Below are 14297 nucleotides of genomic sequence, written 5' to 3' on the forward strand. Positions count from 1 at the left end.
TGGGACTTCCCCTCTTCCCTGCCCCTCACACTCCCAAAATCTGCTCTGGAGCGTTCCTCAGCACCCCCTTGACTTAATTGTGAAGGTACATAGGGTGGTGAAGGGGACTTGAGAAGAAGAGCAAGTTTTGTTGGGTGCACAGATGTCTCTTGTGCAAGCCCAGCTGCAGTGCTGAATACAGCCCTAAATTATTTTCATATGTCCCCAGGAATGGAAGTGAGAGTTGCCTATAGAAATTGGGGGAGAAATTCAAGATTTTAGCATAACCCAAGATTGGCCAGCCTCCAAAATACAGCAGCAAAAAGAAGAGTTGTGCGCTTTCTAACTCAGTTAGAGTTGTGCGCTTTCTAACTCAGTTTTTATTTAAAACAGACACATTTTAAAAATAGTCCTGATTATGCAAATTCCTAAGAACATTCAGTGCACTGTCCCAGTATTTCAGGTTTGAAGGGACTTTTGCTGTGAGACAGTGACCATGACAGCCCTATGGCTCCACACTGAATATTTCAGGGTAGGCTCTGAGTGGTTTACAACAGCCCTGTGGCATTGCCCAGAGGAATTAACCTTCAATAGAGGGTCTAAGCTTGGGCTTACGACGACCCTTCCATTAAATCCACTGCTTTTAATCCCCATGGTGCAACTTGGGTTGAAAAAGAAATACGCAGCAGCAGGGTAAAAGGTAAAGGTACTCCTGACCGTTAGGTACAGTCGCGGACGACTCTGGGGTTGCAGCGCTCATCTCGAGCCTGTGTTTGTCCGCAGACAGCTTCCGGGTCATGTGACCAGCATGACTAAGCCGCTTCTGGGCAAAAGCTGACTGGTTTGGATTCCCAGTCTTAAAATCCCTCCTACCTCTCAGGTTGCTGTAACAGTCAATCTGTTCAAATTAACACACAAATCCTCTTTCCATGTTAATTCTGGCATTCAGGTATCTCACACTGCAGTGACTTGCCTGTAGACGTGTGATTTTTCCTTTGGACAAACTGAGTTTGCAGATTGAATCGTCTTTTGCCACAGAATTCTATGTTCATTAACTCAGATGCTGCTTTCTACCTGATATGACAACTCTGGGAAGGGGTTAAGGGAAGGCTTGGGATAATTTACAGCACAATCCTCTTCCTGTCTGGTCGTAGACATGTCTACTCATGTTCCATTATGTTCAGTGGCTCTTCCTTCCAGGTAAGTGGGTATAGAATTGCAACCTAGTCTTAAATATGAAATCGTGTCGGGATTCTACATCACCCACCCACCCCCATTTTTTGGTCTCTTTTAGACTATAGAGTCTAACTGGCGATGTGGAAGGCACAACTTGCAAAGAATTCAGTGCCGTTCTGAAAACAGTAAAGGTGTTTACTGTTTACAGTATGATGATGAGAAGATTATCAGTGGCTTAAGGGACAACTCCATTAAGGTAAAAAGGCCTTTCTTGACTACTTTTTGTGTTGTTTCTGGTGAGATCATTTGTTCACATCTACCAAACAATTCTATGATTCATTGCTGCACAAAAGTAGAATATTGCTTGGTTGAAGCTGAAGAAGTCTTGAGCTAGTCTAGAATGCAACATGCTGCCCATCGAACCTCTTCTTGTGAAAAGCAGAAAGAGCAGATCTGAAAAAGCAGGATCTAATTCTTAAAATTTCTCTTCTGTTCCAGAGGTTTATGTATTTATTATTGATTAAGCATGTATTAAACCCTGTTATTCAATTTAAAAGAGAATGCCCAAGGCAGCTATCACAGTATTAGAGCACGTCAGAGCATAACACAGATGAATACAATATATACCTTTTTTAAAAAAATGGAAAAACACATGCACAAAAAGTCTGTGCTTGTAGTCTGCCTCATTCCTTGAATTAAGCATTCCTCATCACAAGAGAGGAGAATGAGAACATGCTCATTGGCACTGCCCGTTTCATTGTGTTCTGGTGGCCTGTCTCTGCAGCCCCTCAATGTGCTAAAGCTGAAACTCTACAGTGGGGAGGCTCATATAGACTCCCCATACTGTTCATTCAGGGTTCTAAGCGGCATGGGCACCCTACGAGAGTAGTGAATGCCTCCTTTCTGCGGACGCTGAGCCTCAACATGGGGAGGGTGGCATTGCCAAGCTGCTAGGAATGTGGCAGAAGATGCAAGGGAAACAAGTATGCTCCCCATGCAGTTGGGAACGTGTGAAGGAAAACACATGAACAGTGTTTGGGAAGGAGGAGAAAAGAGGTTTGGGGACTTTGGGGCATTAGAGGACCATAGATCTTAATGGATTCACTTTTGCACCATCTTATCCAGTTTTAGTTTCTGATGCTTCTGCAAAAACCACACATGCGTTCTCAAGCTTATTTGTAACAAGGGGAGCCAGAATATATTTTTTCTTTAAAATGTTGTAATGCTGGGGTATTAAGGAATAATGGCAGTCATGATTCTGTGATTATTATTTAAAAAAAAAATACTCCCTCTGCACAACACTGTAATTCAGATACTCGGGTGAATTGTGTATTTCTGCCTTTCCGGAGAGGCATAGAAGGTATAGAAGAAACAATTGGGGAAACCCATGTCCTCTCCTGACAGAAGGGACTGTGGACTCATTTCGACATGGCTTTACAGACAGTGATTCTGCAGTCATATAATTCTCCTGGGTTTCTGTTTGGCAGATCTGGGATAAAACAGGATTGGAATGTTTGAAAGTATTAACAGGCCATACTGGCTCCGTTCTCTGCCTGCAATACGATGAAAGAGTAATTGTAACTGGATCTTCTGACTCCACTGTGAGGTGAGCATTTTTGTAGCTGCGAAACTGGTGAGAAGGATGATACAAAGGGAAAATCCACAGCCAGTGAAAGGTACAACCTTTCTTGAGAAAAGAGGGGTCGCCCACCTAAATCTGGAATTCTCTAGATTCTCCCGTGTTCCTGGTACTAGTCAGTCTTGGATTTGCAAGCCAATTAAGGACTGTATCCAACTGAGCAGTTCTGCCAGCACAATGACTTTTAGCTGAGCAGTGGAACTTCCCTGCCCTCCTCTCCTTGCGTGACCCGGTAAATCTGTTGTGGAGGGTTGGGGGAAACCCCCAGAACAGATGAATTAAATGCTGTGAGTTATGGCTTCTGTTGTTACGATTGCAGAAACGCTTCGGACTCTGTGCGACACCTAAAATGATGTTGGATGGGGACCGTTGGCAGTGGATAATGGGCTGGCACGAGGAAAAGACATAGCCCTCTTCTGCCAGCCACGTTTCCCAATAATACGGCCAATATGTTGAATTTGGGGGAGACTTTGGGAAGACAGTTACAGAAGCTCCGTACAGGAAGGGCCAAGCACCCTCTCCCACACACCACTGCTGCCTTACAGCATCCTGATGGCTTACAGCAGTTTGAGAGCAACATCGCTTTCAAGACCTGGGTCTGCCCCATGTCATGCGGTTTTGTCTTCTAACAGCCCTGTAAAAGTGACTTCAAACAACAAATGGGGCTTAACCGCTGGAAGTGGACAGGGCTTTCTGAGCGCTTGGACATGGAGATGGACGGTGTGGTGTGTCTTTGCAAGAATGATGCCCTATTACGGATGATATCTAATTGTTATAGGTTAGAAAATAAGTGTTCAGGAATAGTGTGACATTAGCAGCTTGTGGTTTGAAACAGTTAAAGGCTCACCACTACCGCCACCCATGAGACTAGCTTTTGATTGCATAGCGTTTGATCCCAAATGATTTGATGTGTGTACATGTGCTTTTGCAGAGTTTGGGATGTGAACACAGGCGAAGTCCTCAACACGCTGATTCATCACAACGAGGCTGTGCTTCACTTGCGCTTCAGCAATGGCTTAATGGTGACCTGTTCAAAGGACAGATCTATTGCTGTCTGGGATATGGCCTCACCGACTGACATCACTCTGCGCCGCGTACTAGTTGGCCATCGGGCGGCTGTTAACGTTGTTGACTTCGACGACAAGTATATTGTATCTGCTTCTGGTGATAGGACCATTAAAGTAAGTGGACAACCAGTTTCTCAAAATTGCAAATTCAGAAAGGAGTTATGGGAAGAATAAGTTTGGTCTCTGGCTAACGTGCTGCTGAAACACCCATTAAAGTAGTTTCTAAGGATTGTGTGGCTTTTGGTTTTAACTGGAAAAGCCCTAAAACCAGTTTAGCACTTGGAGTGGTGTCCAGCAACGCTTCCTCTGCGTTCTCCTGCTTCTCCAGTGCTTTAGCAGAGTGTTTGAAACTTCTTACTTCTTCTTGCGCAACGGTGTGTGTACCTTTCGTGCCAGCAATTAAACTTCCACAAAGTCTGGCTTGATTAAAGCAAGTAAGCTTTATTTACAAGCATATAAATCATGGAGCTGCTCTCCGGGGCTAACAGAAGACATGTCCGCTCAAAAGTGAAAGCAGGACTGACTCGGAAATAAACGGTGCGTCACATAAATCACAAAGGCATTGCATACAGCAGATAACCCGGATGTTGTGACACATCCTCCCTGTGGGAGGAGCGAACTGTTGAGCTTCTTTAACCCTCAAAGCTCCAAACATCACAGTCCGGCATTCCCCTAATGCAGCCTTTCTCAACCAGGGGCCCCTAGATCTTCTGTGACTATAACTCCCATCATCCCTAGCCAGCTTGGCCAGTAATGATGGGAGTTGTAGTTCAGGAACATCTGGGAACTCGCTGTTGAGAAAGGCTGCTTTAATGGCTTTAAGCTTTTTTAGATATTTCCCTTTGTAGCACACTGTTGTTATGAGGTTAAGTAGAGCAATTTAAGTGGGAGTGGGGAAAACCTTATTCTTGCCCAGGGGCAGAATGTGACCTTCCAGCTCTCTCTGCCTAGCCCTTGAGATTCTCCCCAAGCACAACCTCTCCTGAAGGGCTTTTGCTTGGCTGGTATGAAAACTGTATTTTGCCGTCATCTCATTTCATCTCTTCTCTTTTAATGCAGAATTTCAAAATTTGCCAAATTGCCATTATGAATGAATGAATTTATTTTTACGATCGCAGACCAACTTACTAAATCAATAATACAAAAATAATACATTAAAATTTACACAACAAAAAAGAATACACACATATATACGTATACAGCAGCATTTAAAATATATAGATTAGAATTGGGGCATTAAAATAGGGCCTAAAAATTGCCATTTAGGGCCCCATTCATAGCGATAACACCGCTTGTTCTCTGAGCTTTATGGCTGCTATACAGTATTTAGCTACTTTCAGGGTAATCTCGTGGTCCATGTCTTCTACAAGGCATAGGAATTCATTTATTTTGTATGAAAATTGCCATTATATCTTTTGTAGTTAAATATTTACTTTCCACTTAGGTCTGGAGCACAAGCACATGTGAATTTGTTCGCACTCTTAATGGGCACAAGCGAGGCATTGCCTGCCTACAGTATAGGGATCGGCTTGTTGTGAGTGGATCATCAGACAACACCATTAGGTAAGGGGTGGGTGGAATCTGGGAAGATAAATGGAAACAGTATTGTTTCATTGCAATCCCCCTTTCATTTGACTTGGCCCAAGCACCAGGTTCCAGTTTTTTGTCGTCTTATCTTGCTGGATTTCATTTTTTTAATGGTTTTGTTTTTTATGTCCTATCTTTCTTCCATTGTGGAACCCAGGTGATAAGCATCTAGCTCCCAGGAGGGCCTGGTCAAACTCAGGAATGCTTAGCTTAAATTAGGCAGCAGCCTCTCGTGCCTTCAGACCACCACCAGGAATCTGTGTGCTTTTCTCGGCCATTCTTAGTATGGTTAGCTGTTTGTCACAAACTTGATCCCCTGGTGCAAGTAGCAGTTGGCCGCAGGTGAGCTTCTGGAAGAGGAAGATGCCATTGCACATGCACAAACCTGCTGGCCTGTTATGTATGGCCAGTGTTGCACAGAGTTCAGCCAAATAATAATAATGACAACCACAAGAACAAATTTATTTATACCCTGTCCACCTGGCTAGGTTTCCCCAGCAGCATCAGCTCAGGGGGGGAGACTGTGCTAGGGTCAAAAGCAATTGGGACAGGGAAAAGCTGTATGGAAACTTGCTTACCGTTTTGAAAAATGGTCTTAATGCAAGCTCTGCATGTTTTGAGCCAAGTAATCAAGCTTAACCATTGATGCTAGAGGGAAGTAGTGAGCCCTACTCCAGGGGATCTGTCCACCGTGGCCCCCAAAGGATTCAGCACCTACAACCAATATTGTGTTGAGTATAGACTTTCCAGAAATAATCAGGTCAAGCTGTGATGGAAATTGCAAAAGGTACATAAGAAGGAACACATGCGTTGTTGCTTTTATTTTGTTTGGAAAAAAAGTTGTATGTGTTCCTTCTTTCAGGCTTTGGGATATCGAATGCGGGGCCTGTTTAAGAGTGCTAGAAGGACACGAAGAACTGGTTAGGTGCATCAGATTTGATAACAAGAGGATTGTAAGCGGAGCCTATGATGGGTATGTGTTTGAAAGCAAAGTTCTGTTTTCACTTGGGAGGTTGGTTTTCTGTGGTTCTTAGTACTCGGAGGGTGTTGAATAATAATAATAATAATAATAATAATAATAATAATAATAATAATAATAATAATAATAATAAATTTATTATTTGTACCCCGCCACTCTGGGCGGCTTCCAACAAATATTATAATATATTATAATACATTAGAATATCACAGATTAAAAGCTTCCCTAAACAGGGCTGCCTTCAGGTATTGTAGTTTTCTCACTGCCTTTTCTCTCTTCGCTTCATAGCAAAATCAAAGTTTGGGACTTGCAAGCTGCTCTTGACCCCCGTGCCCCAGCAAGTACACTATGCTTACGTACATTGGTGGTATGTACATTAACTATACAGATATCATTGTACAACAGTAGTACATGTTGACCATACGTTTGTCTGCTTGTTTCTATATCTACTACCGTGTAATGGAGAGGAAATTTTGGTGTGTTTTTGCCAGAGGATGGCAACACCAGAATGACCCTTTTCTGCAGTGGCTCTCTGGTGTTTCTTTTTAATTCCCTCTCCAGGGAGACTCACCTTGCACCTTCATTACATATCTGTAGGCACCAGGTGAAAACGTTTCTCCTTAACCAGGCTTTTTGCTGATTAGCATTCTATTCCTTTTTAAACATGTTTGTAGGCAGCCAATGGGGGCATTGTTGGTGTGCCCTGTTTTTATTGTGCATTTTCTGTTACCATTTTAGATCGTGAACTGCCCTGTGATCTTCACATGCAGGGTGGTACACAAATTACATAAACTAATTAAATGGATGCAGTAATTGTTGAAAGCAAATATTTGGCATGTTGTCTGTGTGAAATCCAACTTTTCCTGGTTCGTTTCTAAAATGTCCCTTTGTCTTCTGAATGATAATCTACCTGCTACCTCCTTCCTTTAAGAAATCCTTTATGACACGGGACTCTTTCTGATGTTAGTCAAACCCAGAGTAGACCCACTGAAATTAATTGTAGAATTGGGACCCTGCGGGTCACCTCGTCCAACCCCCTGCAGTGCAGGAATGAATGTGACTAACTTAACATTAAATTCAATGGGGCCTACTCTGAGTTTGACTAACATTTTATAAAACTCATGATTGTCGCCTTCATATTTCCTTCCAGCTACAAGCAGAAATGAGTATTTGAGTGCAAGTATGAACACGTTGAACAGAGTCTTCTGCCCTCTTAACCACTAACTCTTTTGCCATTTTCCAGGAACACTCAGGACGTGTGTTTAGACTCCAATTTGATGAATTTCAGATCATTAGTAGTTCCCATGATGATACCATTTTGATTTGGGATTTTTTAAATGTGCCCCCCAATGCACAAAATGAGACACGCTCTCCATCAAGAACATACACTTACATCTCCAGATAACAGTCTGCAATGTACTGCTCTCCAAGGTAAGCCTTGCTATCTTAAGCAAAAAGGATACCCTTTTTGAATCCACTATCCCTGGTAGTGGGCCTGGCAAAAGTGAATTGTTCTGATTTTCTGGTTTTTGTCGTCTGTGCCCTACTATTCCCAGTGGGTGGAGATTCTGGCTGTTTGTCCTAACATCTGGAGCACCCCAGGCTGGGGAAGCCTGAGAGAGACAACTGGAAAACCATCATGGCGCCATTTCTGTTCTCTAAAGTGGTGCTTGCTTGCTTGTTGCATTCCTTGCTGTGGGTAGACCACCTTTGGTTGGTGTTTCCACAACCATTTTTATAAAGTGGTGGCTGGAAGCAGATTATCCACGATAATTGCAACTTCACGCACCACTAACATAACTTGAATAGGCGCTGCCCCTAGGACAAAGCGAATTATCACTAGGGTATGCTCAAAAACTTGTGAGTGATAAACACACCTCTCCTCTCTACCCTGCCTTTCCCCAAAGAAGAGTATATGCCTCAAATGAGAGGCATACTTCTATGAGGAGGACAGTAATTGTAAGGAATGGGGATCTAATGTCCCCTTTCCCAGGCTCCTTGAGACAGTGCGCTATTTGGCTGTCAGCAAACTTTTTCAGCAGGGGGCCGGTCCACTGTCACTCAGACCTTGTGGGGGGCCGGACTATATTTTAGAGAGGAAAAAAGAAAGAACGGATTCCCATGCCCCACAAATAATCCAGAGGTGCATTTTAAATAGAAGCACGCATTCTACTCCTGTAAAAACACAGTGTTTCCCAGACTCCGCGGGCTGGATTTAGAAGGCGATTGGGCCGGCCCCCAGGCCTTAGTTTGCCTACCCATGGGCTAGAGCAGGGGTAGGCCCAGGGCCTGGATCCGGCCCAATTGCTTTCTAAATCCAGTCCACGGACAGTCCGGGAATCAGCATGTTTTTACATGAGTACAAAGTGTCCTTTTATTTAAAATGCATCTCTGGGTTATTTGTGGGGCATAGGAATTCATTCACCCCCCCCAAAAAAAAATATAGTCAGGCCCCCCAGAAGGTTTGAGGGACAGTTAACCAGCCCCCTGCTGAAAACGTTTGCTGACCCCTCGGCTAGAGGCACGTGTTGGGGGAGGGAGCAATCACCAGTGATGGGATTTCAGTCCCCTGCTTTCCTATTGGGCACCAGTCAGCTGAGAGGCGTGATCTGCCATGATTGTGGGGATCACATACAACAGGAGATAATTGTGAATGGGGGGGGGGGCACACAGTTGTAGGCAATAGCTCTTTGCTGTTACAGGCCTTGGGCAATTTCCAAACCCTGGTTTACGCTTGAGTTGCCCTGGAAACATAAAGCAGTGTATCCCTTAAGCAGAGAGTGAGAGGTGTCTGAAAAGTGCAAAACTCTGTAGCAAAGCAACGTCCCCTTGAAGCTGGAGGTTTCACTTTTTGATCCTTTCACTTAAAGCAGAGGTGGAAACCTGCAACCCTTCAGATGTAAGACTGCAACTTCCAATAGGCGCCAGGCAAAAACAGTCCTCTTCTCCCAGGCCTTTGGCTAATTAAACAATCTATGGTCTTTTAAACTGTTGGGGTGGGGGTAACGTTTTTGCTTGTTAATATGTTACTGCACCTAGTTTTTAGAGCAGGAAAACAAGAAAAAAAATATTCTGAATCAAATGTTGTACTGAACTATTTAATAAACAACCGGTATATCAGCATAATATTTCAACCATGTAAAGTGAACAGCAGTCAACAGTGGCATTAAGAACCATCATCACTGTCATTAACAAATGACTTCAACTCCCATCATCCCTGAGCTCTGGCCTCGCTAGCTAGGGGCGATGGAAATTGTAGTTCAACAACATCTGGGGACCCACAGGTTGAGAAAGGCTGATACGGTATGTGAGGTGGGGCTTACCTGTCTCCCCCCCCCCCAATATTTTATTCAAGTTGGAAGAGGGAGGGAAGGAAGGAAGGAAGAGAGGGGGAGAGCTCACATTTGTGTGTGCCTGTGGTGGGCAGCTGCCTCGCCTCACCGCTGAGGTGACTCCGGAACTGGAGCAAGAAGAGGAGGAGGAGGAGATGCTGGGGACAGGAGCTGTGTACTCTCTCTGCTTGCTTTACAGCGAGGCAGGTGGAGGGGCAGACGGGAGCCATTTTTTCGGCGGCAGAGGCATCCCTCCACTCGCGACTGCAGCGGCAGCCGAGGGATCCTGCTGCTGGCCAGCGCATTCGCTCCATAAGACGCACAGACATTTCCCCTTACTTTTTAGGAGGAAAAAGGTGCGTCTTATGGAGCGAAAAATACGGTGCCCACTTTTGTGTTATTATATTGTAAACTTCTCTGTGATCCTCAGGTGAAGGATGGTATAGAAATAAATAAAAATAAACCATCCTTGCCTGCTGTCCATGCTAGCTGGCGTTGATGGAAGTTAGGGTCCAAGAACGTTTGGAGGGTCGCAGGTTTCCCCACCCTGGAGGGATGAGCCACTGCCAATCCAAGTGGGTTGTGCCAGACTGCCAGTGATCAGGCTCTGTTTAAAGCAGCTTCCTATTCTCTGCAGTGTTTCCCACATCACAGGGCAGAAATGTTGCTCCGTTTTATAAAGCTGTAAAATAACAAATATTACTAATGATAGAGGAGCCGTTTTATGTGCTCTGCTCAAGTAATGTAGGTTTCTAACTTTTTAACCAAATCCTGCACCTTTCCCCTTCTCGGTGTCCCAAATGAACATGCCTTTTAAAGTTGATCATTTCTGACAACCCTGGGGCTCGTGGCCATAAGAGAATTTTATTGCCTTCTGTTGAATTCCTTTTTTATGGTAACAGGATCAAAATTGTTACCATATGATAATCTTAATATAATCCGCTATTTAAACAATTTAGTGGAAAATAAAATAAAAAAAATGTTTTAGCCTCTTAGCGGCAAAACTCCCATGTCCATAACTGAGCACCAAAGCTTGCCTCTCTTGGGAAGAAAGAAATAGAAGACTAGGTTTAATTACTTTGTGCTTAATTGCAGTAAGTTGCATTAGTTTCAGGAGAGCCGATAAAGCACTGCACTTGTATAACTGTAATATTGCAGAGAGAACTTAACTCTTGCCTGCATTAAAAAGGTCTTCCTTTAAATCAGTTGAATCTTTCTTGATTCCTAGATCCAGAGCTGTCTTGTGTGGACACAAAGACACTTTTATACAAGATAGTCCTATAGATGTCTCCTGACTTCCCCTTCCACTGTAGCTTTTTGTTCCTCATCACACACCATTCCTGCTTTTGACAAAAAAAATTGGGAGCATGTTCTTGCTCTGCAGCCACAGCTTTACCTGGCTCACACCTGACGTCATATGACAGGGGTCCCCAAACTAAGGCCCGGGGGCCGGATGCGGCCCAATCGCCTTCTAAATGCGGCCCATGGACGGTCCGGGAATCAGTGTGTTTTTACATGAGTAGAATGTTTCCTTTTATTTAAAATGCATCTCTGGGTTATTTGTGGGGCCTGCCTGGTGTTTTTACATGAGTAGAATGTGTGCTTTTATTTAAATCACACCTCTGGGTTATTTGTGGGGCATAGGAATTCGTTCATATTTTTTTTTTTTCAAAATATAGTCCGGCCCCCCACAAGGTCTGAGGGACAGTGGACCGGCCCATGACTGAAAAAGTTTGCTGACCCCTGTCATACGACATCAGTTGCAGGGCAGGTGAGCATGGCTGGAGGCCGGGGAAGAAACCATCTCACCAGCCAAATATCAGCCACAGAATGTATTGGTTAGAAGTGAACAGGATGGCAAATAACCAAATAAAGTACCCAAAACAAGCCAGCCCTAAGGAATTAAAAAATACTTGCCAGACAAACTATGTCTTTGAAGAGTGGTGAAATACTACTGAAAAAGCAGAACATCCGTAGCAAAGAGTTCCCTAAATGACAGCTGTGACCACTGGTGTTTGTAGATGTGTGCGCCGCTTCCTAAAATCTAACAGTAAGCAACTTTAGCCTGTTGAAATTAATTCAGACTTCTTCTCTTTAGGATTCCACAGTCTTTGAACTACTGGACATTTGGCAATTACACACCTGAAGACATCAGCCACCGCTAAAGTCAGAAGTGGTTCTAGATGCTGTGTAGATGCAAAGCAGAAGTCTATATCTAAAGTTACTTTTTCCAGTCCTCCACTCAGTCTGGTCTCCTCTGAGAAACTGACTAGGAATTCACTGAGTCCAGCTAGAAGAAATTCAGTCTGTCCTTCACTGCAATGCAAGATCCAAAGCTTCATGAGTAAATTGCCCATATACACTGAACTGATGGCTTGTTTTTCCAGGAGTAAATCAGGTGTCAAGGAAGGACTTGACCTAATTTATATTTGCTTTGCACTTTTATCTGACTCTGAAGAAGAAAAACATTCTCAGTGAAATTTGGGTGCCAAACAATACCCAGAATGTACAGGGCTTTGCTTGCAAAGCCACCCTCCTCCTCCTGTAGACTTTACGTTTCATGACTGATGCGGATCCTGTTCTGTTGGCTAGGAGTATCAATTGGACTGATAGAGATATTTCTGAATGGATCAGTAATATTTTGGATGATTGTTTACTTATTTCTGCAACAGTAATTTGCTTTAATTTAACGATTGTAAATTGGGCTAGAGTATCTAAACTTAGGTGTACAGCACTGTCCTTTCTTTTAATTGTGCTTTGTACTACAGCCGTCCTCCTCCTCCTCCTCCTCCTCATGTTTGGTATAGTCGAATCCTTCATGTGTGCTTGCCTCATAATTTCCAATACCGTAACTGTATAAGCATGTAGATATATTGTACATAAACATTGTAACCTCCAAGTGCTGGGAGTCAGGGTCTCCTGATACTGTATGCAGATGCCAAGGCGTACGTTTTTAAGCAGCAAGGCATTCTCACTACTGGCACCATAATGGGGTTGGGATGAATTGCTTTAGAAATATTTCTCTGTGAATAGGAGGATTTTGGTATCCATTGGGATTTTTTTAAAAGAAGAAGAAGAAGAAGAAATGAGGTGAAACATCTTAATGTTAAACTTCAAGGACTTTTTTTTTATTTTAAGAGAAAAGAAATTAAAAGTTAAAAGTGGTTCTGATTTTCCACGCTGCAATATTTGCGAACCACCTTAAGCCGTTGGCCAAAGTTGCATACGTGGAAACAGCTTTTACAATCCATTTAGATAGTCCTCGATCTTACCATGCTTATGTGTTGAACTGAAGCAGAAACTGCAATTCCACTGTGATCTTGTAAGAGAGATGGTCTGTGTTCCTTAACAGTTCTGTTGAGAAACCTGGCGGATTATGGCAACGCGTCATTGGAATGTCTTCTCCTTTAAAAGTATGACTGGTGGTGGCAGTTAGTCATATGCTTCCCTGTACAAAAGCAAACTTCCTAGTCTCTCTCTCTCTCTCATCTTTTTAAGTTATTGCTGGGCAATATTGTTTAGTGGCTTCTTCTTAATGCTAGTTTTGAAAATTATTAACTAATAAAATATAATACTGGATGGTCTAAGAACTGTGTAGTTGGCATGGATACTGGCATTCCTTAGTCATAATGGTTTTGTATTTTTTCCTTTGCCGCCACTCCTGATTTCTCTTTCCCTCTCCCCCTTTTTTTTTCCTTTCGGTTGAGGGGTCAAGGAATGTTGATAACCAATATATTTTTTAAGAAATGACCAATGAATGAATATCGCTTATTTTAGTGGAACAGCTATGGCTGGATATTTCACTTGCACACCTGCCAGCTTGTCAGTCGAAAGAAAGCACACGTGAGATGTGAACAAAACGCGCAACTTTTTGAGCTGCTTCTGGTGTTCCACTCTTTGCCTTCCTAGGTGTTACAAATCAACTGCTTTTTGCATTCATGAATTCCCCCCTCGGAGCACTGCTTCAAAGACTTAAGACATGGATATGATCAAATCCATCAGAGGATGCCTTTCCCATGTTCTCTGTTTTTAATATGGTTGACAGTCACACAACTGTCTTACGATAGCTGTAGTAAGAATGACGACCCCTCCCCCCGATGTCATTGAATGGCTGTCAAGTGAAAGACTTTCTACTGCAGCCCTGAAGAAAAAGGTATTTATGGAAAACTATCCTTTTTTTAAATGCATGTGTAAGATGAAATTCATGTTTTTTTTCCATGGGAAATAATGGTATTTGAAGATGCAGCCTAAACTACTTTTGATTGTGCTTGGTGTAACATAGCTGTGGAGTTTGTGACTGGCACCCAAGGAGCTTGGCTCCTGGGATTTAATGATAGTGATCCCGGCTTTACTCTGGACTTTGTTTCGCTAATCATTACTGAGCAGCTGTATGTTACTGCTAGATTAATGTTTCAAAGCACTGGGATAGTCTTATTCTAACTTGTAATTATGTTTGCCAGTTACCTGTTTGGAAAGTTTGTGTATGAACAGCTTATTGGACAACTGTTGAATTGTACAGATATTGTTCATGATATAAG

At 43.1% G+C, this 14297-nt stretch overlaps 1 protein-coding gene across 6 annotated transcripts in view; it reads left to right on the forward strand.

Moving 5' to 3' along the window:
• Positions 1 to 12821, forward strand: part of FBXW11 (F-box and WD repeat domain containing 11) — a 77652-nt gene extending 64831 nt beyond the window's left edge. For all 6 annotated transcript variants that reach the window (XM_033142815.1, XM_033142812.1, XM_033142814.1 and 3 more), the window contains 8 exons: positions 1274 to 1411; positions 2643 to 2761; positions 3726 to 3975; positions 5306 to 5424; positions 6311 to 6421; positions 6716 to 6794; positions 7671 to 7858; positions 11858 to 12821. In XM_033142815.1, the coding sequence (XP_032998706.1) occupies positions 1274 to 1411; positions 2643 to 2761; positions 3726 to 3975; positions 5306 to 5424; positions 6311 to 6421; positions 6716 to 6794; positions 7671 to 7832 (978 nt within the window). In that variant the 3' untranslated portion in view covers positions 7833 to 7858; positions 11858 to 12821. The remainder of the gene's footprint in view (positions 1 to 1273; positions 1412 to 2642; positions 2762 to 3725; positions 3976 to 5305; positions 5425 to 6310; positions 6422 to 6715; positions 6795 to 7670; positions 7859 to 11857) is intronic.
• Positions 12822 to 14297: the final 1476 nt, after the last annotated feature.

The sequence above is a fragment of the Lacerta agilis genome, chromosome 3, assembly GCF_009819535.1.
Source record: "Lacerta agilis isolate rLacAgi1 chromosome 3, rLacAgi1.pri, whole genome shotgun sequence".
Classification (NCBI taxonomy): Eukaryota; Metazoa; Chordata; class Lepidosauria; order Squamata; family Lacertidae; genus Lacerta; species Lacerta agilis.